This window comes from Peromyscus californicus, unplaced genomic scaffold (genome assembly GCF_007827085.1).
Source record: "Peromyscus californicus insignis strain IS unplaced genomic scaffold, ASM782708v3 Scaffold_7__1_contigs__length_154581171, whole genome shotgun sequence".
Lineage (NCBI taxonomy): Eukaryota > Metazoa > Chordata > Mammalia > Rodentia > Cricetidae > Peromyscus > Peromyscus californicus.
The window spans coordinates 36528493-36555034 of NW_026294595.1; the positions used below are offsets into that span (position 1 = coordinate 36528493).

Genomic DNA, 26542 nt, shown 5'->3' on the forward strand with positions numbered 1-26542 from the left:
ATAGTGTACTCACTGTTTCATCCAGTGTGTGTGTGTGTGTGTGTGTGTGTGTGTGTGTGTGTGTGTGTGTGTGTTTTCTGTGTTTCTTACGTTTTTTGAGTTGTGCATGCATGTTTAAGTTTAATATTTTTTAATCACCCTCATTCTTTCATTGAGAATGGTGCAGTATTCAATAAGAACTAGGTTATAGTAGAGTTGAATCATTGTTTCTCTCTGCAAAACTAATGTTCATGGTGCTGGGCTCATTCCCTATTAGTCCCTTGAATTTAGAATAATGCCTCCAACCAGTAACTGTCAGGGATTAGGCCCATATAAATATACAGTAATAGTCAATCACCCCTTAAACCTAACCACTTTACGAAGTATGGGAACATGATAGTATAGTATTTACTGAGAAATCAGTTTCTGTATGAGAGAAAGAAAAAAAATGGAGGTAAGACTGATTAGTAGTGGGAAAGGTCAGAAAGAAAATATAGAAAGGTGAGAAAGAAAAAGTAAATAAACAGTGGAAACGAGAGACCACAGGACAAGATGAAAAAAGTGAGGAAAAGAATGCAGCCAGAGACCAGAAGGAGGCTGAGACACGCAAACCCAGCAGGCGAGGCTGGGCCGTGTTCCTTGTGCACACCTCTCAAAGAGGAATGAAGAGAAAGAGTGTGTGTGGGAGGGAGACAGAGAGCACAGGAGTACAAGGATATATGGAGGCTATTTACAGAGCTGGCCTGCTACAGTGACACTCATGTCAGTGTGTTCTAGATGGAGACACAGAGTCGGAATGTGCTCTCCTATTGCTGGTTGTAACTTCACAGATTTCTCCGTGTTCCCCCTCAGTCTCATTTATGCCTGCTGTACCCCTGAGCTGTACTGGGCATGCTCAAGTCACAGATGCCACTCCCATCAGGAGGTGTTCCCTCAGGTCATAGATGCTAGCCCACCTTCCAGCCGTCTCTCAGGAGTTGGGATTTCAATGCTGTTCAATCTCTGGTTGGTCCTTCGTCAAGTAAATCAGAGGTGGATCACGGAAGATCTGGCACCACCAAATGGCTCAACCAGGAGTTTTTCTTTTAAAATGTTCCACTCCACTGCCAAAGTTTTTTTCCTCAGTATGACAACTTTGAGCTCTCTTCCTTCCTCCCTATCCCCTCCCTCCCTCCATTAATTTCTTTATTCATTTATTTATTTATTACTGCTTTTGTTTGTTTGTTTGTTTGTTTTTTGGTTTGGTTGTTTTTTGTTTTTTGTTTTTCGAGACAGGGTTTCTCTGTGTAGTTTTGGAGCCTGTCCAAACTCACTTTGTAGCCCAGGCTGGCCTCGAACTCATAGAAATCTGCCTGCCTGCCTCTGCCTCCCAAGTGCTGGGATTAAAGGCATGCGCCACCACCGCCCGGCTTTATTACCGTTCTTAAACACGTTTGCTGCTGTAAGTTCAGTGACAGTTTTTAGAGGCTCTCCATTTGAAGTTTAGCCTCAGTCATTCACTTACTGGGACAAAGGAATTCCCCTTGCCTATCCCTGTAGAATGGACTCTGGTTCTTTCTTGTTTTGTTTTTGAAAGTTAACTATTTTATTTAGCTACTAGACTAGAGTTTTTCACATGTCAGTTACCTGTCCTGATCAATATTTCCCAGAGTTCCCTGGTTTATTCCCTGGAGACTCTAACAGACTACACCTGCGCATCATCCACCATCTTGGATCCTGACTTTTGAAAAAAGAGCTAGAATGTAAAAATCACTATACAAATAACCAGTTCCTTTTTTCAAATATTAAAACATTCCCCCAAACTAAGTTTCTTACATGTACATGAAGAAAATGTTTTCATATTCAAGCATGTGTATAACTTTTTTAAAGTTCCCTAGTTTTAACGTAATCAGTGTTTTGCCAGTCTCTGTTGATGACTTGTAGGTTATTTCCAGTTCTCCATGATTGTGTGGTGACCTATATAAAAGCCTCAACAAAACTGATGCTCTGATGGGGGGCAGTGTATTTTTAGGTGGTGTGGAGTTGACTCATTGAGGTTCCCACCCAGTCACATCTGCCTGCAGTATTTCTCTCTGTGACCTTACCATTTGAACATGTTCTGATAGCAAGTGTTGTCAGCTGTGAAAACATGCTATTAGAGTGTTATGGGAATCCCCATTGGCCTTTGAAAAAGTGAAAATAACACTTGTTCTTTCTATTAGAATACCGTTTTCCTGGAATTAGGATGTACCTCTTAAATAAGGTTTGTTCTGGTAGATGCAAATAACACTATTTCTTTAGCTTGTTCACTTTGTTACTTTTATTTTATTTCCAAGACAGAGTTTCTCTGGGTAGTCCTGGCTGTCGTGGAACTCACTCTGTAGACCTGGAACTCACAGAAATCTGCCTGCCTCTGCCTCTGCCTCCCAAGTGCTGGAATTAAAGACATGCGCCACCATCACCTGGCTGTTATTTTTATTCTTATGAAAAAGATTTTAATATAAAAGAGTCAAATGCTATCTGTAGTGTGAAACAAATACAGTCATATGAAAATCTGAAGATTGCCTTCTGCCCATTCGCAGTCCTGCCCTCCTGATCTGTGTGGCCCCTCTACCAGTTGCCTCCATGCTCAAACAAACCTAATCAGACTCGGGGTTCTTTATTTGTTGTGTTTTAGTCAGCTCTTCATTCGGCTTTAAAAAAAACAGCAAAATCACCTGTAACGGTCCTTCGGAGGTCAGAAATAACTAATAAACTCATTCTGTTTAATGATGACATAGTGCTGCCGTGTGAGGTGCTGTAATTAAAATGCTATGTGGGTGTGCGTGGACATCATTGCCAGTGATGCTGGAGATGATGCCGTATGTTTTCCTTCTTCCACAGGCTCGACACTGAGAAGTGCAATTGCAGGGTCACAAGAAATGTGCATTTTTTGTCTTAATAGTTACTATCAGATTGATTTCCCAAAGATTTATAGCAAACCTCCCTGACTAACAGCTTGTGCAGGTGCCCAGCTCCCTGGCTCCACTCCAGGCCTGGATGGCGCCACACTTTAAAATGTTTGCCAGTATCATGAAAAATGGTATCACATTGTTATTTTATTTCTCCTTACTAATGAATCCAAGCAGTTTTCCCCATATTTTAATTAGCGTCCACATTTTATTTTAGGTTACCTACCTGCTGTATCCGCTCCCTTTGTCCTGTGGTGATATAGTGTTTGTAATCTAGGAACTCAAGCTTGCCTGAAGACCAGAGGACAGAGCTAGCCACAGAGTTAGGGGTAGAGGTCAGGCAGTCATGGCACACACCTTTCATCCTAGCACTCAGGAGGCAGAGGCAGAGATCCGTCTGGATTTCTGTGAGTTCAAGGCCATACTGGACTACATGACATTAAGCCAGCCTAAGAGAGAAACAGGGCCAAGCAGTGGAGGCACACACCTTTAATCCCAGCACTTGGGATCACACACCTTTATTCCCAGCACTGGGAAGGTGGAGACAAGAGGTGATATGGCTGGGCAGAGAAAGGACTATGAGACAGGAGGAGACAGGAACTCGCTCTTTCAGGCTGAGGAGTTGGTGAGCTAAGAGGCGGTGGCTGTGGCTTGCTCTCCTTCTCTGATCTTTCAGCTTTCACCCTGATATCTGGCTAAGACCAATTAGGAATCGTGCAACATTGTCCTCTCTTCTTACTGCCTCCATCTCTGTCTCTCTTCCTTGAACTTCTTTTGTGGTACTGGATGCGGAGCCCCAAGTCCCACAGCTGCAGTGCTGGCCACGTGCTCCCCCACTAACCCGCATCTCCAGTCTTTATCTGACTCTCGTATGCTCGCCTAGGTGTAGAGCTGTTTCCCTTACCTTACCGTTTTGAGGTTTCTTTTCTTAAGAAGGTTATACAAATGCTCTAGGTCGTCTTTGTATGGTTATGGGTTTTTTTTTTCTTATATACACTTGTCATGCTCTTGTGTGTGTGTGTGTGTGTGTGTGTGTGTGTGTGTGTGTGTGTGTACCAAGGTGCTCCAATAGCTTGTGCTCCCATTATGTCACTAGTCTTTTCTCACTGTGCAGTTGCACCTTGTCATTAGGAAGTTCCCGTGTATACTTGGCATCTGGCGCTTTGCTTCTTATTAAGTTCTACGACTTTATTTGATTTGTGGAGAAGGTTTGGAAGTAATAAAGTTAATTACCGTTCTAAATATAACCTTACAGAGCATAGAATGAGCTTCTTGCTCAAATGTTCAGCTTTCTATAACAGAAAGCAAGAATGTAGAGTTCCCGCTCCACCTCCTCACATCATAACCCTGTAACCTTCAGCTAGTTGCTTATCACGCTTCTTGTGCCGCACAGCTGCTCCACTCAAAGCTAGCCTGTGTTTCTTCAGAACTTCAGAAAAATGAGGGTCAGAGAGATGACTCGGCTGATGCCGTTAGTTCAGTCCCTGGAACTGATGTATACAAATCCACCTGAGGTACCATGTGTTTGTAATCCCAGTACTCCTGCGGTGAGGTGGGAAGTGGAGACCGGAACATCAGCCAGAAGCTTGCTAAGCCAGCTAGTCTGAAGTATGCAGCATGCCAGAAATAGCAAGAAATACCTCAACAAGGTGCAAGTAGAGAACTAACTCTCAGAAATTGTCCTCTGACCTTGACATGTGGTGTGGCTGCACACGTAACTAAGCAGGATTACAGCAACGTATATGCAGAATGCCTGGCTACAGTCAGCACTCATTCAGTAGCTCCCAGCATTATTTGTAATGTTGTGTTAACAGAAAATATAGACTCACGACTACAGATTACATCTGTGCCGAACATAAACCAATAAATGTCTTCATAAGTGATCATATATTATATACAAGATGAAAAACTATCCAATATGTTAATTTAGAGATTCAGACACGTAAATTTATCTGAAAAATTAACACAGCATCTTGTCAAATTTGCCACTTGTAAGAACTTTTTTCTTTTCTTTCCTCCACACTGCTAGCCATGTAGACCTAACAGGAGTTTTTAAAAAAGGAGTGTTTATTCGTGGGATAGGATTGCAGTGAGTCAAACTCAGAGTTAGGGGATGTTCTGCCACTGAGTCCATCCTTAACCCCTGCTCAACTACTTTATCAGATAAATAGGGAACATGTAGATGTTCTGTAAGGGCATGAAAAGTCGAGTTAAAATGGCTTTTTTATGTAGCTAACAGCAACAAGGAGTGAGTATCAGAGGAGAAAGCACACGCTTGGAAAAAAGGCAGAGGGATATTAAGGCTGAAACAGGCATCTGGACTTAAGCCATCACTAGATATGGCCCGACTCTCCTGTCACTCTAATGGTCCTTGAAGGGTAATTGTGGCTTTATAGCTATGGGTAGATCATTGATTTTTCTTAATCACATTTCTGAAGAAGCCAAGGTAAGTTCTAAAAGTTTAGAAATGAATGATACTCCTAATGAAGTTACATGCATAAAATGAAACATTGACAAGATTAAGAAGACAAAAAAACAAACGAAAAACCCCATTTTGATCACTTGAGCCCGCTAACGAGCCTCTACAAAGGTTTTCAAAGGCTAGAGCAGAACTGCCATGTTCACACTCCGTTAGAGCAGAAGGAACGCCCACAGAAGCAACTCTCGCATGCACACCTGGGATAGATGGTACTCTTCTTTCCTATTAATTTTTCATTGCTAATCAAATTTTTTTAAACTAGCCTCTTACTTTGTAGTGCTATTTGTTAGATTTCATACAGGAAGGTTAGATTTAGACTGTTTTCTCTTACCATTTTTATATTTCTGGCTGTGTATACAGTAAATACTCTCCATAGAGAAAATGGGAGATTGGGCATTTATTCTTTGTAGTTTTTCATTTCAGCAAATGATGATCTATGTGCATTATTACCCTGGACCATACAGTTAGTTCACTCCCAGATAACCGTCTTACATTAGAGGATATGTATCATGTATCTTTTTTTGTTTGTATGTGTGTTTGTTTTTGGAGACAGGGTCTCACCATGTAACTCTGGCTGGCCTGGAACTCACTGTGTTGTCCAGGCTGGCCTCAAATTCATAGAGGTAATCCTGCCTCTTCATCCCAAGTGCCAGAATTAAAGGTGTATGCCACCACACCTGGTACATCAGGCATCTTAATAGTTTTAAAATACATGTGTAGTAGGAAGTCAGGTGAAGTTACTGTTGTTCATAATTACTCAATATGAAAATCCAAAGAAATAGTTAAATAATAAAGATACTACATTTGAAAGAAAAGAACAACATGGTTTAGATGTCAATTCTACCAAATTACTACTGTACTGGAAGATAATATTATCATGTGTCAGGTCACACTGGCTCCAAGTACTCACTATCCTCACGTCATGTGTCTCGGTGTGTTTTTAACAACAGGACTCTATAAATATCAAGACTGTTGACCATGCTGGGCAGACCTGAAGGAGTGAAAGACTTGAGTAGAATTACTGACTCTTTTGTATGTACACGCACTTCTTACATAGCACATACGGCCTTTTTAGAGGGGAGCCACGTGAGAGTGAGAAGGCATTGCTAGTTCAGCACCTGACAGTACCCCTAGGCTGTTAAACCAGTGTTCAAAACTGGTTTGCAAAGGATGTAGCGCTGGCCTGAGAGATGAGGGAATTGGATGGTTAAAGAAAGGTAATTGCAGTGGGCGGAAGCGGGGACAATGAACAGCACCTCTGAAACTATATACTCTATATTAAGTTCACAAAACTATCTGGGAGACCTCAAAGCTAACTTGGTAAGAGTCGATGAAATGTTGGGCAAGTAAGGTCTGGCCCCAGCTCTGTCTACGTCTCTCTGTGACATCAGTTAAAAGCTGAACATAGTTTTATACACAGATCTTTTTGTGCAAATGTCTCGCTGCATTTGAAAGGAGATGCATTTCAAATGTTTTCAGGACCTCAAAAAGGGCCGTCTATAAGTTTTGTCCAGGCCTTTATATAAAATATTTACAAATAGATAAATTTCAGAAAATTTGCAATCAATTTTGCATGCTACATAAAATGATGAATGAAATGTTCAATTCACTCTTGAATTAGTGAATTGAACAGCTGCCATGGCCAAGATTGTACTGTGGGATGAAGAGAGGATGGTGGGCGTTTCACAGGAGTGTCATGTTTCAGGAGTGTGGAACAAATAAGGAAGAGCCTTGAGTTACAAGTATAGAAAACCATGAGCAGTTTTATGTAGGTGCCTACCCCTCATTCCCAGGGGAATATCTATTAATATCCTGGGGAACACTGATGGTTTTCATTTGAAAAAGACAGTGTGAGTTTTTCAAGTCTTTTTTTTATTCAGAAGGAGCTAGTTAGTATAAGGGGGATGGGTCTTATGTTCCTCCTTACTTCTGTAATTAATTATGCATTGATCGAGGGACTCCTACATGAATATTAAACTGTGATGGGCGACTTGAACACTGGATTACCTCTATGGTACTAGCTGAGATCTTGAGTCTGAGAAATCCAAGGACCCTTTGTAAATATGGATGCTTTGGTTTTAGTGCCACTTAGATTAGAAAAATAATACTTAGATTTTACGGAATTTTTTCGTGCGTTTTGGTGGCAGTACTTGAGATTCTGCCAGGGATCTTCTGCCTGCTGGTGAACAATATCGTAAGATCAGTTTAGAAACTCTCCTCTGTTCCTACAATGACCGATTATGACTTTAATTCACTCACCTTTTGAATATCGGAAAAATGGGGTATCTTCATATAATGTCATCAGAATGGGGCATAGCTTGCCTAGTGCCTTGAATCTTAAAAGCCTAATTAGGACCCAGGGTGATAATGACTTCGGTGTCTTGTATGGTATTGTATTGTTAAAAGGAGACAGTGTAAAGCATCATTAGTGAAAGGCTAGTATAGGTCACAAGAGAAGGAAACAGATTGAGGAAGCCTGCAGTCACGGTGCTATGTCTTCAGATAAGACCAATCTCAGCATTCCATGAAAAGAAATATTAAAGAACAGACAGAGAGAGATGAGCAAGGTCTTAGAGGTGGCCAGGAGGCCTGGAGAGGGAAGCGTTGGACAGGAGGGGCCGCTCTCTCCACTAAGCCTGGAAGAGAGCTGGCAGTGCCTGTAAATATGAAACCAGAATTGTGGAGACTTCCTCGGCTGAACAGAAGGGCCTGCTGCTCTTTCTCCCCCGTCAGCACCACCCTCATAGTAACCGTTAGAGCGTCTCCTGTGGAAATGAAGCAGACAGCTAGGAGTACGTACACGGCAGTGGTGCAGGTGGCAGAAGAGGCCGAAAGGCTTCTGCCTCCAAGCCCAGGGAGCCTTGATGCCCGTGGCGAATCACAGCCTGTAGCAGTAGGGAAAAGAAGAGAGTGTAAGAGGGAGATGGTTTCCAGGTCTGACGACTGGACGATTATATAACATGCTGGTGATGAGGAATACTATGAACACTTTATGCTAATAAGTAGAGCCCGTAAGGAGCCAGGAGAACCAACACCCTCCCTTCTGGAAGGCACCTCAGTGTCGGCTGTGGAGGAGTGCATAGTCTGTACCAGAGAGAGTTGTAGGAGAAAGAAGTATTTTTAGGAAAGAACTACATTGCAGTGAAAGCCTGGTGAGTATTCTTAGTAACCCAGAGGTGGGGGATATTCTGGGTAAGAGATGAACAGCTTGTAAAGCAGGTTTGTAAAGCAGAATGAGGCTTTCCACAGGGCACAGTTGGAAAGGGTCAGGAGCTGTGGCACTACAGCCATCAGAGAGGATTCAATGAGGGTGAGGGAGCACGCACCCCCAGGAGGTGAAGTATGCCCTGATTTTAGGCCCAACCCCAGCCTCTGAAGCTGAGAACCCAGTGCAGCTATTTCTGCTCATCAAGGGAGGTGGGAGTGGAGGCATCTACTGCTGGATGCTTCTGGAAGCCAGAGCAAGGCGTGCCAGCCTCGTACATAGATGGACAGAACTCCTGGTGTTGCCACTTCAGAGAAACACAGAAATCATTTTGAGGAGGAAGAGAGAGAACTCAAATCTGGGAGTTTAGGCAAAGGTGTAAACCTAAAAAGGAAGGTGAACAGGAGGAGAGAGAGAGATTTCAGGCAGCATGAACTTATAAGAACAGATGGATACATTTAAAAGGGGGTAAAAAACTAGAAATCTCAGAAATAGAAAATATTTTCTTTGGGACAGACCCAGTGTGTGAACTAAAACCTAAACAAGGCACTGATGATTTAATACTAAGGAATTCTTCGTGGCTACGGCTCAGAAAAATAAAGGGAAAAACCTTGACTATACTGTTGCCCCGACATGTGAATCAGTTTCTTATCTGAATGAAGCAAATAACTGAATAAAGCCTTTCCACTGCATTGTTGAGCTGAACTAGGAAGGAAGGATGGACCACAGAAACTGAAGCAGGGATGATGCGTCCTCAGCTGAGCAGTAAAACTGACATGCTCCCTGCAGGTGGCCTCCAGAGAGGTGGGTGCTATGGCTTGAATATGAGATGTCCCTGTGTGTCCTTGCACTGAGGGTCGTGCCCCTGCTGGGGGTTGCTGTTTGGGGAGGTTCTGGAAGCCTGAGGTGGAACCTAACAGCAGGAAATAGGTCATTGGTGTCCTTGGGGTGGCTCATCCCTGGCCCCTCTCTGTCCCTCTTCTCTGGTTTCTGGCTGCTCTTCTGCCTTGCTCCTCCCCTCCATGATGGACTGACACTGGAAGCCATGAGCTTGTTGCTGTCTGCTGCCTGCCTGTGAGGACTGCTCAGAGTGAAGAGTCCTGGTCCAGGGCTAGAGCCCTACAGAACTCCAGCTTCACCACAGGGTGATGGGAGGCCTGTTTCCCATAGAAGACAGGCAGGACTGCGTGGTAGCAGTAAGGAGAACTTTTCCCCCTGAGAGTTTGACACTTGGGAAATTTAAAAACTAAATGGTCAGTACATGTAGGAAGTAAATGTTGGTTTTTGAGGAAATATATATTAAAGCATAAGCCAGGTAGACTCCGGAAAGGGAGGGAGGAGACCAAATCCAATGCAGTGGGGGGGGATTGGGACTCACCTATGCTGCCAGCTGAGGTGGAAGTTCAGCTACTTTGGGAGATCATCTAGTAGTCATCAGGAAATAAAATTGATGATGTGTATACCTTTAAATGTAGAAATAACCCTTCTGTATCTGCTCTAGAGAAGTCTGGCTCGTATGCACAAGGTTTAATCAAGAATGTTTGTTTTACAGAATGTTTATAATTGCATAAGCAATCAGAAACAACTCATGGGTCCATCGTGATGTGAACATAAATAAGTGTGCTGTTATCATAAATGGGGTATTATTGAACAGGGAAAATTAATGAGCAAGAGCTACCCATACTGATACTGATAACTCAGAATCTTAGCTACATTAAAAGCGATCTGCAAAGGAACTATACTATATGCTATTTATGTAAATATAAATAAATATGTAGAAGCAATAACATAAATATTCATGAGAATAATATACATCAGCTCCAAGGTACTGATTCCTTCTACAGAGGGGTGAAGAGAGAGAGTGGGATCCAAGCGAAGGAAACCCGGGCTATCATTGTACTTTAACATGAGATACCGTTTTACCTCTTAAGGCACCTGAAGCAGGTAGTAGCAGAACAGTGAGGCTTGTTATAACTGACCTGTTACTCACTTCCACAGAAGTTGATTGCTTTATTATCTGTACTTTTCTTACGTACCTGAAGTATTCCTATGTACCTCACAATATCCAGAAACTGAGTGAACAGAAACTTCTATCACAGTGAAAAAGGAGCCAACATGAGACCAGCCAAGGTGGGGCCCATGGAGTGTTTTCTGTGCAGAGATTTATCATAGATTAGTGCCTGTACAGCAGGAAGGAGCAGACGGAACAGCAGGAAGCCTATGAACCTCAGTGCAGACTGACAAGGCCGCAGCCACGCCCAGAAGGAAGCCTCTCTGGGCCCAGCCTTTCCAGGGCCTCTTTAGTCAGCAGCTGCCTGGCCAGAGGGTGTGCCTGTGAGCAAGGGGGTTCTTGGTGTCTTGGTAACCTCCTAAGCAAGCTAGGGCAGTGAGCCCTTCTTAGACTGGGCAGGCCTGTCCACCATCATCATGAAATGCAGCATAATTTCAATTGCCCGATGCTCCCTTGGTCTTTATCAGTGTATTTATGGCTGCCGTGAAGTTAAGATGCAGAGCCTCATAACGCATGCTCAGATTATCATTTAGAGCATATTGATACCTTTACTTTCTCTATAAGGTTGTGGCTTTATTTGCTGGACTCTGAGGATAGTCATGTGCTAGGTCTACAAGTTGGTTTCATCTTCATTTCTTTACCCCACCCCCATTCTGAATACTGATTGAGAACCAGTCACAATTTTTTGTTTAGAGGATAAAATATACAAGTGATATCTCTGCCTAATTATCTTAATGAGTGTTATTTTAGAAATCATTGGATGTGTTTATGTAAGACTACATAATACTACCTTCCTCATAGTCAGTCAAAGAAGGCAACAGGGACAGAATTATCAATTATCAAATACTTATAACCCACTCGTCCATCTGGGTGCCAGTTACATATGGTGCTTGACTTGCATTCTGTAGAAGTAATACTTATCATTAGGTAAAACGAACATGTATTTTATCTGAAAATGTCCAGTTATTCGATAACAGTTGCAGATCCATGCTGTCCCGCTTCTGGGTAGTCTGCCGTCAACACTCTGATGATGTCCTGCTAATGAGAGGTGTGGACCCATAAGTCGGGTGGTTTTGATAAATTAGTGAGTGATGTTCAGTTGTGTGGACTCTGGGACTGGTAGAGATATAATATAGACTTTGCTCTATTCGTTAGGATATTGAAGTAATTGCCCAGCTTTTACATTGACAACAGGAAGTTCTAGCACAGATACCAAGGCCTCCCAAGGCCTCCATGCCTGTGGATGTTTCTGAGGTGCTCCTAGTGACACACAGGCCAGTGCTCCTGAAGAAACAGAAAAGGAGTTGAGCTAGCGTTTCTTAGAGACTTTTCCCACTTAGGGTGAAGACAGGAGAGCAAAGCTTGAGGCCCAGCTTCCAGAACAGTTTACAAACGTGGTCAGCTCAAGTGCTGATGCAGCCCCCAGGCCTAGACACACAGCTTGTGTGGAGGTAGTTTCTGTGTGAGGAACTTGACCTTGAGACCTGGTTCAGGAAGTACTGCAAGTAGGCAGAGGTGAGGGAGAAGAGGAGACTCCTGTTTCCCGGAGCCAGTCACAGGTGAGCATGTGCGTCACTGTCTGGCCTGAGTATGTCTTAGGCCAGGGCAAAATCACTTGCCTCTGGCTATGAGGAAGGAATTATAAGGAACTATGTCTTGTCCCTAACTCCAGTAGAAATTTTCTCTACAGTCCCTTGAAAGGTGGTTTCAGAGGTTGTAGAAGATTCCACAAAGGCAATTCAAAGATCCACCATGATTGAATTTTTTCTGTCCAAGGAACTTTTTTCTCATGGCTGTGTTCTTCTTTGAAGTCTTGCTCCAGTGTGGTAACTTGGATGGCCCTAAGTGGAAAAGCATGTCAGCCCCCAATTCAATTTGTCATTGAAAGCAGGGTACAAAAGCAATGTTACAGAGACTTGGGGATCTGGGAGTGATCCCTTCCTGGACTAACTTGATACAAATAGCCAGTGTCGTGGAGAGAGGTGTATCTAATGAACAGCTGAGTAAAATATATAAAAGAATAGACATCACACACACACACACACACACACACACACACACACACACACACACACACACACCCTCACCCTCTGAAGCATTGTGAGATGACCACAATGCTGCTTCCTAAGGTTACCATAGCCTGGTACAGAACAGCACAGTGTGTACCCATCTGGTCTTGACTGCCCCACTCCCCCATCGTAGTCACTGTGCAGCACTGGTAACCAGCTGCTGTTGGTCTGTGCCTTATCCAGTGAGCCCGCACCACTGAGTTCACTGGGAAAGCATCTCAGTATCAGAAAGTGATGAGCAGTTGAGGATTGCTTCTCTAAAACTATTCTAAGACTGCTTCCTTGTCTGCACAGAAACTATTACTTTTCTCAGGCCCATCTGTTGATACTTGGGGTTGGTTCCTGAACTGTGGGTGTTCTGTTTAAAAAGTTCTTGCCAAGTTTCCGTGTTTCAGGGTTTAAATTTGGATCTTTGATCCCTTTGGGATTGATTGTTGTACAAGGTGAGAAAGATAAGACTCTAACTTCATTCTCCTGTAGGGAGAAAGCCACCATTTGTTACATGGGCTATTCCCCTCTTCTCCAGAATGTATTTTTTACTCCTCTGTCAAAAATTACATGGACATAGCTTTGCTGTTTTATTTCCAGTTCTTCTGTTCTATCCCATTGGTCCACTCATCTACTTTTATGCCGGTACTCAGCTGTCCTCATCACTATAGCTCTATAGTATAATTTGAGGGTGAGTGTTGTGATATCACCAGAATGTTCTTACTTTGGCTATTTATGGTCTTCTGTGGCTCCACATGAATTCCCATATTATTTTTTCTAAACCTTTGAAATATGACTTGGAAATTTTAATGGTATTGTGTTAATTCTGTAAATTAATTTTGGTACCATAGATATTTTCATAATATTAATTTTCCCTACCTAGAAACATGAAATATTTTCCTGTTGTCTAGTATCTTCTGTGATTTCAAGAGTTCTCCCACATCTTTGGTTAGATACATTTTTAAATACTTAATTTTAACTGGTTGTGGTAGCACTTGCATTTAATCCCAGCACTTGGGAGGCCAAGGCAGGGGTATAATCTCTATGAGTTCCAGGCCAGGCAAGGCTACCTAAAGAAATAGTGAGACTCAGTCTCCTGCCCCACATGCATACATATACACACACACCAAACAAACAAACAAAAAAACAAACACCTTAATTTTGGAGGTAGTTCAACAGCAAAGGAAGCCATGAGCACAGTCAACAGGCGGTCCACGGGATGGGAGAAATCCTTCACCAGCTACACTGCACACAAGGGCTGATATCCAGGATTTACAGAGAATTGCAGAAATTAAATACCAAGGTAAAATAAAGTCCCCAACCAACAAATGAACAAATAAACTGAATAGACAGTTTTTAAAAATACAAATGGCCACAGTGTTCAATATCCCTAGCCATCAGGGAAATACAAATTAAAACTACTTTAAGATTCCATCTCACCCTCATCAACATGGCTGTCATCAACAAATCTGGCAGCAAATCTTGGAGAAGATATGGAGAGAAAGGAACCCTTATCCATTGTTGGTAGGAGTGCAAATTAATACAGCCATTGTGGGAATCAGTTTGGAGATTACACAAGCGCGCGCGTGTGCGCGCGCGCGCGCGCACACACACACACACACAGACACACCAAAAAAAAACACACAAAAACCTAAAAATAGAACTACTATGTGACCCAGCTGGGCATCTACCCAGGACCTCCATACTCCACCATAGAGATATCTGTATCCTTGTTAACTGCTGCTTTATTCACAATAACAAAGAATTGGACAACCTAGTTGTCCGTAAACAGATGAATGGAAATGGATGAACTTAGAATATATAATATTACACAAGGTGACACAATTGCAGAAAGATATAAAAACTAGCATGTTCTTTCTCATGCAGAATCTAGACAAGAATCTATGTATGTATAAATCATGTACATGTGGGTATAGTAACCATGAGTAAAGAAAGTGAAAAAAGCATATAGGAAGATGTAGAAGGGCTGAAAGCAGGTAACAGATACAAGTTATGAAAGAATATGAAAGATAATTGTTTTCTAGTTCCAGTTCTGTCAGGATTTTTTTTATTGATGGATAAGTACATAAATATATTCAATACTGAGTAAAAAGTTTGAAAGGGAAGCTCTAGCTTCCGTTCTAAATTCCTATTCCAACTGTATAGAAGTTCAATGACTTGTATATGGACTTTAGATCTGGTTAATTTTGGTGTGTGACTTTTTTTAATATTCAAGTTTTTATAATAGAGGCTACAAAAATTAAAATTACATATATCTGTTCTAAGAATAGTCCACAGAGTTTACAGAGCTAATGCTGTCAAGTAGTCCTTGCAGAGAATTAACAGGCTTAAGTAACTTTTATGACAAACAGATACTAACATAGTCCTAACAATTCCTTAAGTGTTCACATGCCTGCTATTTTGAGCAACAGTTATAGTCAAATTAAACTACTTACAGTTGGGTAGACTTGTAGGAAGACATTATGGTGCACGAGACCTTGGTGTATTTTTGCAGATGTTAATTCTAACTTAAAAAGTTTTAGTAAGTAATGTATCTGATTTGATCTTTTAGTGTTTGATAGCATGATGTGCTCTCTGTTTATCAAGTCCAGTCAAGCTAACAGAGGCACAAATAAAGTATAACCACTTAATAATCAAATTGGTTTGCTTTTCTGAGATAGCATAAAGAATATTTCTCTAGATATCTTTTCCACTTCTCAGTACAAGTTCAGAGTCCACAGTACAGCATATTTTGTGTGTGTGTGTGTGTGTGTGTGTGTGTGTGTGTGTGTGTGTGTGTGTGTCCTTCTGCAGTGCAGCAACATAAATACATTGTGAATAGAGCAAACTTTTTGGTTATATTATGGAATAAATACAGCCAGACAATCACCGGGGGTTCATTTATTTCCATGGTGCAGTGACCTGTATGGAACATGGTACTGTGATTCCCATCATGGAGATTTGTGGTTTTAGTGTGGTCCTGACATGCAGTACAGCAGGGAAGATATAAAAATTAGCATTGAGGAGGAGGAGGAGGAGCTCCCGGATGGTTGGTATGTTCACTTATAAACATCAGATAAGGTGTCTGCACACACGTAGTTTAATGTAGCACTCTGCGAAAGTTCTGGTTAAAACCTCAACTAGAATTAAAAGCAAAGGGCACATAAGTATCTACATGTTTTCAGTTTCAGACAAGAGCTGATACAGGTGATTACTTATACCCTTCAGGACCCGAACTACACATGCCTCACTGTAGCTTTATGTGATAGGTATGTTCCTGTGTTTCCTGTGACAAACATGAATTCTTACCCTTCTAAGCAACAGACCTGGTCGTCTTATATGCCTTTTATCTCCTTGAATCACAGGAGCTTCAGTTTCAACGACTCACCCGAGAACTGGAAGTGGAAAGGCAGATTGTTGCCAGTCAGCTAGAAAGATGTAGGCTTGGAGCAGAATCGCCAAGCATCGCCAGCACCAGGTACAGGGCCAGTGGCTCTATCTTTATGCATCCAAATAACATGTCTCAGTACATTAGCAGGGCTGCAGCGACCGATCCGTTAGAATGCTGTGCCTGTTAACTTCCATTCTGAACCTGACACCAAAAATGTCTATTTATTTTGCTTGTGAGAAGCTGCTGACAGTATTGATTTGCCCTTCAGTCCTGTGCTGAAGTATATGATATGCAGCCATAGAGGTCTGCGGCCTTCAGACACCGGATGTCTTGCATGGACACGTCACAGTTAGTGGCTAGCTGTTTGGTAAAGAGTGTGCTGGTAATTGGACAACATGGCATAGACTTTTTAAACTAACAAATATTTCTAAGTGGTACGGTCTAGTTGGCCTTTAGAAATGCCTTCAGTTTACTTTCAGTTTTTCTAAAATCTGTGAAACTGATATATACAACAATTACACGGAGATATCCAAAGTGTTCAAATATGGTAAGTACCAAAGGGTCATACTTTTGAGGTCAAATATAGTAATTACAAACTAAGCATTTAATTGCAAACAACATTTAATCACAATTTTTTATTTAAATGGCCTCTTCTACTCCTTAAAAAGATCACTACTGTGTAAATTACTAACATACTCCACGTGTTAATCATTGCTGATCAATAGATCTGTTTCTTAAAAGTTACGTATCACTAGAAGCATACGTTATTTTTAACGTTTGCATTTTTAAGCTTGGGTTAGGTGACCTGTGCTCTACAACCCCAAATCACATCAGTTATCTCTAACTGCTGAATTATTCTCCTCAGTTCCTTCTGTAGCTCAGTGGAGACAACCTCTTATGCTGAATGAGATGCTGCCTGTAGCTTCTCTTTTCTAGTCAATGGTTGCTATGATGTTTAAACTCTTAGACTTCATTTACATGAATGTTTCAGCCTCAGCCTGGACAGATGTGCACGCTGGTGTGTTTAAGACGTAAAGCATTTGAATGAAGTCAATAGTGGAAAAGTAGGTGATCGTATTTTTTTAAGTATCTGGGAAGTCTTTTCTTTTCCCCCTTTTTACAACTTGCTTATTTATTTTGTGTATGTGAGTGTGTATACATGTGAGTGCTCATGTCATGGTGCATATGTGGAGGGCAAAACAGCTTGCAGGAATTGGTTCTCTCACTCTTCCATGTGTGTCCCAGGGGTCAAATTCAAGCTGGTAGGTTGGTGACAGGTACCACTGAGCCATCTTGTTAACCTAGGTAGTCTTTTATACTAAGAAAATGTATACATAAGCAAGGTGTAATAGTATAAATAGTATAATATATATTGTAATATATATTATTATATTATATACTATTACTATATTGTAGTATTATATAATATGATACATTATGGCATATATAATAGCATATATATTATAATAGCATATATTATATCATACTATATATTAAAATATTATAGATTATGCCCTTTGGTAACTAATGAAATAATTTACCAAGGAAGGAGACATTATAAAAGCAAAAATTATCTATAATTCTACTCAGTAGTTTTTTAAAGGTATCAGTTTTAGTATTAAAAAGGAAATCCTTCAGATTCAGCAATATGATGCTATATGTTTTTTCAAAAAGGATGGGCCAGATGAATAGAAAAATAGAATTTTATATTATTAAGAACATTATTCTAAGATGTAAAGGGCTGGGCAGGATGCTTTGCCCTGGAAATAGCTGACTCAAAAAAAAAGAAATCAGATTTATCCTGTTAAACTTCCAAAAGTAATTTCCATATCAATAATAAAACTTGATATCTAGAGAAAATAAAAGAAACACTAAGCTTTGAGCTGGTAAAAATTTTCCCATTCTGTAGGCTGCCACTTTGTCCAAATAACATGTCCTTTGCTGGGCAGAAGCCTTTCAGTTACATGAGGTCCCATTTATTAATTGTTGTCCTTAGTGCCTGTGCTATTAGTGTTCTGTTCAGAAAGCCCTTTCCCGTGCCAATTATTAACACTTGAAATTGTTCATTATGAACTCGTGATAAAAGATCATAAACAGTGTTTTGGAACAACCCCAACTTAAGATAGCAATACCTTTTCAAAGGAAGGAAGGAAGAAGTTACCAAGAACTAAACTTTGGCCAAATCTGTAAAATTGTATTTAACAGAACCATCTGGATCAAACATGATGAAATGTTAACATCTGTTGAGTGAGAGTGTATTTGTTAAATGCATGGCTAGTAAACTTTAATTTTTAAAACATGAATTAATGAAGGCTATATAATCGAACGATATAATCAAATAGATTTCATCTAAAATCTATAAAAACATATTGTGGGTAAGAGTAGTAGTACTGTCAGTTGTTTTTATTTTCTATTTTGTGTGTGTTTCATGCTTGCTTCTCACTGCCTACTGTCAAAGCCAGCACATCACTGGGGCTTCATTCAGTCATACAGGTAATGCTGGCCCTTGGTTGTGGGGAGCCTTATTTGGACGTCCATAGAGTGCTGTGATGGTGAATGCAGAACAGAATGAGAAGGACCTAGGCAGCCAAGCAAATGTGTGACACCATCTTTAGAGTTACAACTAGGACAAGGTTCTTCATTCCATGAACTTATTCAAGTCTCATCTCAGGTCAGACCCTCTTGTGTTCCTGATGCCCCAGCTAAATACTCACCCCTTTCCACAGCCTTTCCCAAGTTCCTCAGCGCAAGTCATTTCCCTCCAACGAACTCATGGCTCTGTCTCCGCGCCTGTGTAACTCATTGTGAAGTGGTGAGGCCCAGCCATTGCACACTAGTGGCTTAGCAGCCCATTTCCCACCCAGATGCTCATTAAATGCATAATGGACCTTCCTGAGGAACAGCAGCTTCAGAGTTCATCAGAGGATGCTTTGCAAGTTCCTTCCTCACAACTTAAGGGTGCTTTCCACAGGACCCACAAATGCGGGAGACTGCTGCTCAGCTCTGAGGCCAGTATCTCTGCATGCCAGTTTCGAGCCATTCAAAGAAGGACGTTAGAAAAGAGAATGGTGGTGTTGTGTTGTCATGTGAGAGACACTCTACCCCTGCATGTCATCTGTCCCCTTCCTGTCCACTTTGGAACCATAGTGTAAAGATACTAACAGAAATTGGCTCTGTGACTCAGATTCCTTTTGCTGTCAGCCTCCTGGTTTGCCCAAAGGGCATTGTAGTAGAATCCCTGCTCAGAACCAGGAAGCTTTCCTTTGGGACTTTTTCCCCATTTTTGTGTGAAATGAGTTTAATCAGGAAAATGGGCATTTTATAACCAGTTACCTTCCTTAAGATTTTTATTTCTCAGTAAAGATAAGGTAATCTGTAAAACTGTTTACCGTTTTGTCTTCTAAAGATGAAGCAATAAAATAAATAAATAAAAATCAAATAAAGAGTGTATTTTGTTGACTTTTCAGTTGCCCACAGTTTTTGCCATTTCTGTCCCACTGTGTGAATAGACAGGAGGTGGCACAATGAGGTCCTACCAAGGGACACTGTTCTAACAGTGACAGCTTAGTCCCTCACTTGAGCCTCATCTCCTGTGTGCCCCATTGAGAACTTTAGAACAATCACATGTGAAATTGCTCAGATTTTCCATTAATCACCCCAGAAGAAGTGTTCCAAACAAGGCAGTTGAAGCTAATTTGATGATTTTCCATCTGTTTTATTTTCTGGCATTCTAACATATGTATTAGCAGTATTGATACACTTATAAGGTTCCTGATGTGGACTTGATGGTGTCTGTATGCCAAGATGACGTATGAGACTAAACATCATCACTACAACCTTGAAAAGCCCTGAAAGTGGGTGAAGGTACTTAATCTAAATACACTGTAGCTGGTTTAGTTAATATTTCATCTCATCCAAATGCATCTGAAAATACAAAAACTAAAAATAAAATGTGAGGATTAGGGGAAAGGGGAAGTAAAATTTAGAAAGATTAAGATGGAGCCAACATTAAAATAGAACCACAAGCCAAAAATGCATGTGTAGCATATTATGCAGTGCTGGAGCCGAGAGCCAGTTTTTCCATGAGCATCCTAGCAGCCATGCTGGAGACAGAAGCGGCCCTAATGTAAGTGTGCGCACGATGGAAACAGACATCTCTAATTAATGTCACAATGTTAGTGTATAAGAGGGTAATGAACCAGGCTGCTCAGGAGGATCCTCCCATCCTGGGTACCAAGACTTCAGTGGTTTCTCCTTTGTGGTCACAGCAGGAAAACCAGTTTGACCCTCTGGTCTCTGCCAACAAATTTCACAAACAAGCTCATAAGGCCATATCTCATTGCTAAATGGAATGTAGATAGATGAAATGGCACCTTTACTAAAAGTAATTCCCCTGGGAGCCAATTCTGACATCTAGCTTGGCTCAGGATGTACTTAGCACATGTAGATAGATGAATTGCTTTCAGGTCCACTAAGCAGGCAGCCTACCATGACTATTTCTGTCTGTGTAGTTTTTGAGAGTCATGGATGGTGAGGGATGCTGAGATGTGAGGTGTTCTGTGTTGCAGTTCACTGAACAGGTGTGTTATATGTACATTAAGTGACAGAAATGACTCCCAGGAAACACTACACTATGCACAGCACGGCATGCCATAAGAAAGCCTCACAGCACACAGGAGTCACACAGAGAAATGTGTAACCACAAGTTTCTCAGTCCCACTGGCCCCACGGTTCCACAGCCATTTATAAAATAATTACTCAGAGGCTTATATTAATTATAAACTGTATGGCCTATGGCTTTAGCTTCTTGATAGCTAGCTCTTTCATCTTAAATTAACCCGTTCTTATTAATATATGTGTTGCCACATGGCCGAGGTGTTACAGGTCTGCCGGCATCTTCTTGCTCCTTTTGTGGCGGCTAGTGTCTCTCTCAACTCTGCCCTTCTCTCTGTATCTCTGCTTGGATTTCCCACCTGACTGTAAACTTTCTTGCCATAGGCCAAAACAGCTTTATTACCCAACAGGAGCCACACATATTCACAGCATACAGAAAGACATCCCACAGCATACAGAAAGACGTCCCACATCCCCTTTTCTGTCTAATCAAAAAGAAAGGTTTTTAACTTTAACATAGTAAAATTATATATAACAAACAGTTATCAAGCAAGAATTATGGTTACAATATCTAGTCTGTTTGATTTTGGCAAAATTAAAGAAAATATTCTATCTATCCTATTTTTGTGAGTCTAAAGTTTTATATCTAATTTGTCTTTTATCATGACTAAGGAAAATTATCTATCTAGTCTTCACCTCCATCAAAGACCCCAGAAGCATATGATATTGCCTGAGTAAACAGGAAGTGCATGGCAAGCAACTTCCATAATTCTAGAAATAACAAGAGACATCTGGCTACCTGGACAGTCATCCAAAGTTCCTCTGTAACATTGGAGCATCGCTCTTCAGCCTACAGGCTTAGAGTCTCTGGCATAGCTTTTAGTGAAACAGGAAATTTTAAGGACTGTTTGCCCATTCTGGCAACGTTCATCAGTTGCTACTCCCTGTGCCCTGTAGAATTTTTGGCAGTTTCTTCTGTGAAGCAGGAACCCGAAGGATCATCTTGCCTTGCAAAGTTCAGTAATCACCTTCCTATGGGTCCTGCATGTCCAGTTTATACAGCATACTGTCAAGTAGCCCAGGCAAGAGCAGTTTCTTACCCAAATAGCTAACTTTTGTCATAATGAAAGCAAACTCCATATGAAATTTCTTTGATGCCCATTATCTTCTCTGAAGTAGATTGGTGCTGCCAGGAGCAGACATGTCTCTATGTCCAGAAAAGTCTAAGTTCTTAAAACATTTTAAATGCTATATTCTGTAGGTCTTTGAAGTGTTTGATTACCTACTTAATTGAAATATATCTATATATACCTAGAAAACTTAACTAACATGACTATAAGTTTGATTATCATAGATGACTATTAATCTGTATTTAATTATACATTTTAAATGAGTTGCATAAACATAATACCTTAAACAAGAGTAGAAATACATATACAGTATATATAGCAAAATTAACTTTAAATTTGTATCAATAAACTAAAATCCATAGCAATGTAAAACATTTCAAACAAGTTGTTACTCTTTAAAAGTAGATTCAGTAATCTACCCTTTCATCCTATCATATCTATATCCCCTTTTCTTCTTTAGAAAGAGATTGCATTTATAATCACCCTGCTTTAAATAAAAATAAACATTCATAAACAATATTTTCAGAATTTGGGCATAGCTTCCCATACTACTTCCTGCTAATTGGGGGCGCTGGCAATCTTGTGGGGATCCTGAGAAAAATTAAGAATTATAGTTAAATCTTGGCTATAGTAGTCTGTGAGGCTATATCCTCTCAGCCAGTTGCTTTGAAGATGTTTTGGATGTTGGATCATCTAGGCCATGGCTGTCATCAGAGACCTTTCAGGGGGTCTTGGTTGACCAAGCCATATTAGCTTGGAAGCAATCCACAGGTTCTCGTCTTCTGTGGAAACAAAAGCAGAACCTCTTTTTCAAAGCAACATATCCTTAGACATAAATTTTGAAGTCAAGATACCTTTAAAATATGCATATTGGTTTAACTTAATAGCTCCTACAATCAAATGTTTTTCTGCAGTTAAAAATCCCAAAAACAATATAATAATATGTAGTAGCCAGATTCTTTGTGTAATTTCCATCCTTATGTGGCTTAACTTTCATATTATTCTTACTGTCTCTTTAAAGACTTTATTTTTTAAAACTATCTATGCCCCACATTGGGCACCAGGAAAAGTAAGAAATCCATAGGATTTCTGCATAAGGAGTATTAGGGAATTTATTAGGAAATTTATTAGCAAATACCACTACATTTCTGCCCATGACCTTGGGCTATATGGCCCGAAGGAAGCACTGCTTCTTGCCCTCATACGTGACCTCTTAAAAGGAAAGGGAGGGATCACAAGGCCCCTTCTCCCTGGTTCTTGGTTCCTGGCATGAGCGGACTGCCGGGTGGATTTGCTCCCAGTCAGAACAGAGGATGACTTCAGCTGTTTACTCAGTTCTGTATTCATGAATGTATTTCCTCAATTTATACCCTAATAAATTCCCTAGTACTCCTTAAACAGATTCCCATGGATTTCTCACTTTACTTGACATCCACATGGATTTGCCATCCCCACAGCCCTTATCCATGCCGAGAATCCTATAACCCCTGCCTGCTAGCAGAAGTGTGTCCTGTAAAACTTCACTTCCAGATTTTGACAAACATAGGATTTAGTCAACTTCTCCCTACAATGACATCAGTGGAGGATTATGCCCACATAAGCTAAGATTAGGTTTAACTGGCTAAGGTAACAGTAGAAACTGCCACCTGGACTCTGTGCCTATCTACTCACCCTGGAACCTGCCCTCCTTTGTTCCCAAGAGCATGGAAAGGGGTGGAGGGAATTGGGTAACAGAGACCATATTCTCATTCTGTATTTTATTGACTGGAGTCAAATAATGATCACCTTAGACATTTTGTAAAGTGCAAGGAAAAAATAAGGAGAAAAATCCATAATTTTGCCACTCAGAGATAACTACTGTATTTTAAAGTCAGGTGTATTGAAGTTTAAATCGCAGCAAATCCACCCCTTTGTAGTACAGCTTTAAGGTTTCTAACTGACTCAATTGGCATAGAATTGTATGGCCACCTCCACAATCCACCGAGAGTATTTTCATCATCCTCCCCAAAATGAGACAAGTACTTTTAAAACCTTGCTACATTTCTTCCTCTTCAATTTTTTTCTTTAAATAAAAGTGTTTCCCATGAGTAACTTTTCATCATATTCTTCAGGTTGCACTCTGGTATGCCAGGCTTATTAGTTGAACAACTTTTAATGGCCCTCAGTTGTCCAAAAAATCCCAGGGAAGCAATAGCTTAGAGCTCAGTGATGCTCATTTGGCAGCAGGTCGAGATTCCTGCAGCCTTCCAGCGGCAGGTGACAGTGAGGGAAAGCTGGCCAGGGGAAATCCTACCTACCTAAGCTGTAGAAAGCAGCCTTCAGGTGCACAAGGAATTCCTGTGTTCGCATCTCATTCAAGCAAAAAAATCACACTAGTTACTTGTCTCGCTGGGTCACGAAACTGGGCAAGAATAGAAAATAGAGTTAGGCCAGAAGTCAGTCATTGAACATATGAGTCTTTGAATCCTTGAGACTAAATTGTGGTGCAGGGTTTGAAAACTGTTCCTGGTAACAGACATGAGATACTGTTCTGTTGCCCAGAAACTCACCTTAACTGCTGGTCTTTGTTTCGCAATTACTTCTAGGTAAGTTCTTGTTAGTCAAAGTGTGTTTCTTTGCAAGCTGTAGATCTGTTTCTTTTACTTTATCTTATAAATAGCATTTTCATTTTTAAAGATGAAAGTACTCAATTTACAGCAATATTGAAGTAAAAAGAGGCTAATAGTTGCAGACTACTGATTTTTGTATTCTCACGTGATGTTCAAATGCACTAATCTTATTTGGAAGCACAGTGCTCTTCACTGGTGGCTGCTGCTATCTTAAAGCTTGCAGACAGAGAAACCTTGTCCCTATAACTGCAGAAACAAAAGGGGGTGTTGGTGGCAGTGTTGACATTACTAACATCACACTTGCCCCAAGATTCTCTCGTCTTAGTTTAAAGCCCCAGTCAAGTAGAACTCTCAATGGTTTCACAAAAGGTTGTGCAGCCTTGACTGTCTTCTTATTGCCGCTTAGGAGAACTGTTTGCTTCTAATGAAAAGAGATGATTTTCCATGGCCATGGAACCCCTGGAAAAGTTTCATGGTTTTGCATTTTATAGGGTCATCAGGGATGCCCATCAGGCTTCCGTTGATGGCACTAAAAAATCTGAAAGTGTTTGGAAACTGACAGTACCCGAAAAGGTTTCTTCATGGTTCAGATCTTTTTCAGTGAATATTTTTTAAGTCACTGTAAAATAAACTGCCTCAAATAATGCCTTCTTTGAAATGGAGAATCTTTGAAAAGATTGTCTGTTCCTTGACATTTATTACTCAATTTACCACTTTGCGAAGATGTTTGATAGAGTTCTGTCCCCTTGACATTCAGTGCTTTGGCCTTCAAAACTTGAGGGATTTTTATTATTGTTGCTGGGTGGCTGTTTTAATGAGATAATTTCATATAACCTTCAAATTCGTACTTTGAAGATACAGAGACCAGTGGGTTTGGTACATTCATAAAGGTGTTCACCCGTTAGTGTTACGGCCCCGCTCTTTCCTTCTCTCGGTGCTGGGAGCTCTTTCCTGTTGCTGTGACTCTGTTCTGTATATTTAATATATAATGCTATACATTCGGCCCTTTGTATCTGGCGTCTTCACTTAATGTGTTCAAGGTTCATCCATTTTGTATATAACTTGCCTTTTTATTTCCAAAAAATACTGCATTATGCAGACATACCACATTTTCCTTGTCATTCATTATTGGCCATTGTGAAGAGATCTGCCTTTGATTTTTAGGGGAAAGCCCAAGGTGTTTACTTCAGCTTCCCTTGTGTTAGGGTACTGGTGAGCCCAAGGGGATTCCTCTGGGTCTGTCTGTCCATCCTCCTGCTCCCTCAGGTTGCTGGACTGCTTTCCCTCCGCTGCTCTCTGTTCCTGCTGTCCTCCTTCATTGCTGAGCTCCCCATCTGTACACAGTAGATCAAGATATTTCAGTGCTGCTATTCTTATTACAGTACATTTCCTTATGTCCTGTTAGATCTGGTCACTGGTGCCTCCCTTAATGGTCAAAGGTCGAAGCTCCCCAACTTCATTTCTAATTCAGACTAAATGAAGAACAAACTCCTTAATATTTGAATGTAATTCAGAAACACTCTTTGGGATTTCCACAGCGAATATTTATCATGTAGACACTCTTCAGAGGAAATTTAGTGACACTGAATTTTTATGGCAGAACTTGTTATAAACAATGGAGAATTCCACATCGGAAGGGTAGAAAATGAGTCTGGCCGGTCTGGCTGGCCTCAGCCTTTCAGAAGTCATTTTTCTAGGGCAGTTAGCTCAGCACCATTTTTCCAGAAGGCATTTTTAATTACTACCTCTCATTGCCACGCAAGCCACAAGCGAATTTTATCTAGGGCACAGATATCTAAGTGACGGCTGTTGCACACATTTGATTGAAACTTAGACCATGGGACTCCAGAGCACAAGCCCAAGGGTATGCGGGCCGTGTTCCTGGACACCCATCTTAACTAAGAACACAACCAAGTGTTATTGGACTCGTTAGCCAAATAGTTTTCTCATGAAATAGAATCTGTTATGAATCTCGAACATTATACAGCAAAGCCTTGTAATCAGTGTGTCGCGATTCTAAGATGAATTCACCGTCGCTGGCACTGAGCAGTTAAAAGTGTTAAGTGGGTGATAGAGCTGGGAGGAACCGCAAATGCAGGTTGTTTATAGTTAGCATCAAAGTTTCAGGTTATTCTAA

At 40.9% G+C, this 26542-nt stretch overlaps 1 protein-coding gene across 16 annotated transcripts in view; it reads left to right on the forward strand.

Annotated features, from left to right (window-relative positions):
- The window catches only part of Pkp4 (plakophilin 4), a 229904-nt gene that overhangs the window by 117771 nt on the left and 85591 nt on the right, over window positions 1-26542 (forward strand). For 15 of the 16 annotated variants that reach the window (XM_052723816.1, XM_052723818.1, XM_052723825.1 and 12 more), the window contains one exon: window positions 16027-16139. The exons of the other annotated variant lie outside the window; for it this stretch is intronic. In XM_052723816.1, coding sequence (XP_052579776.1) covers window positions 16027-16139 — 113 coding nt within the window. The remainder of the gene's footprint in view (window positions 1-16026; window positions 16140-26542) is intronic. 16 annotated transcript variants of the gene reach the window in all.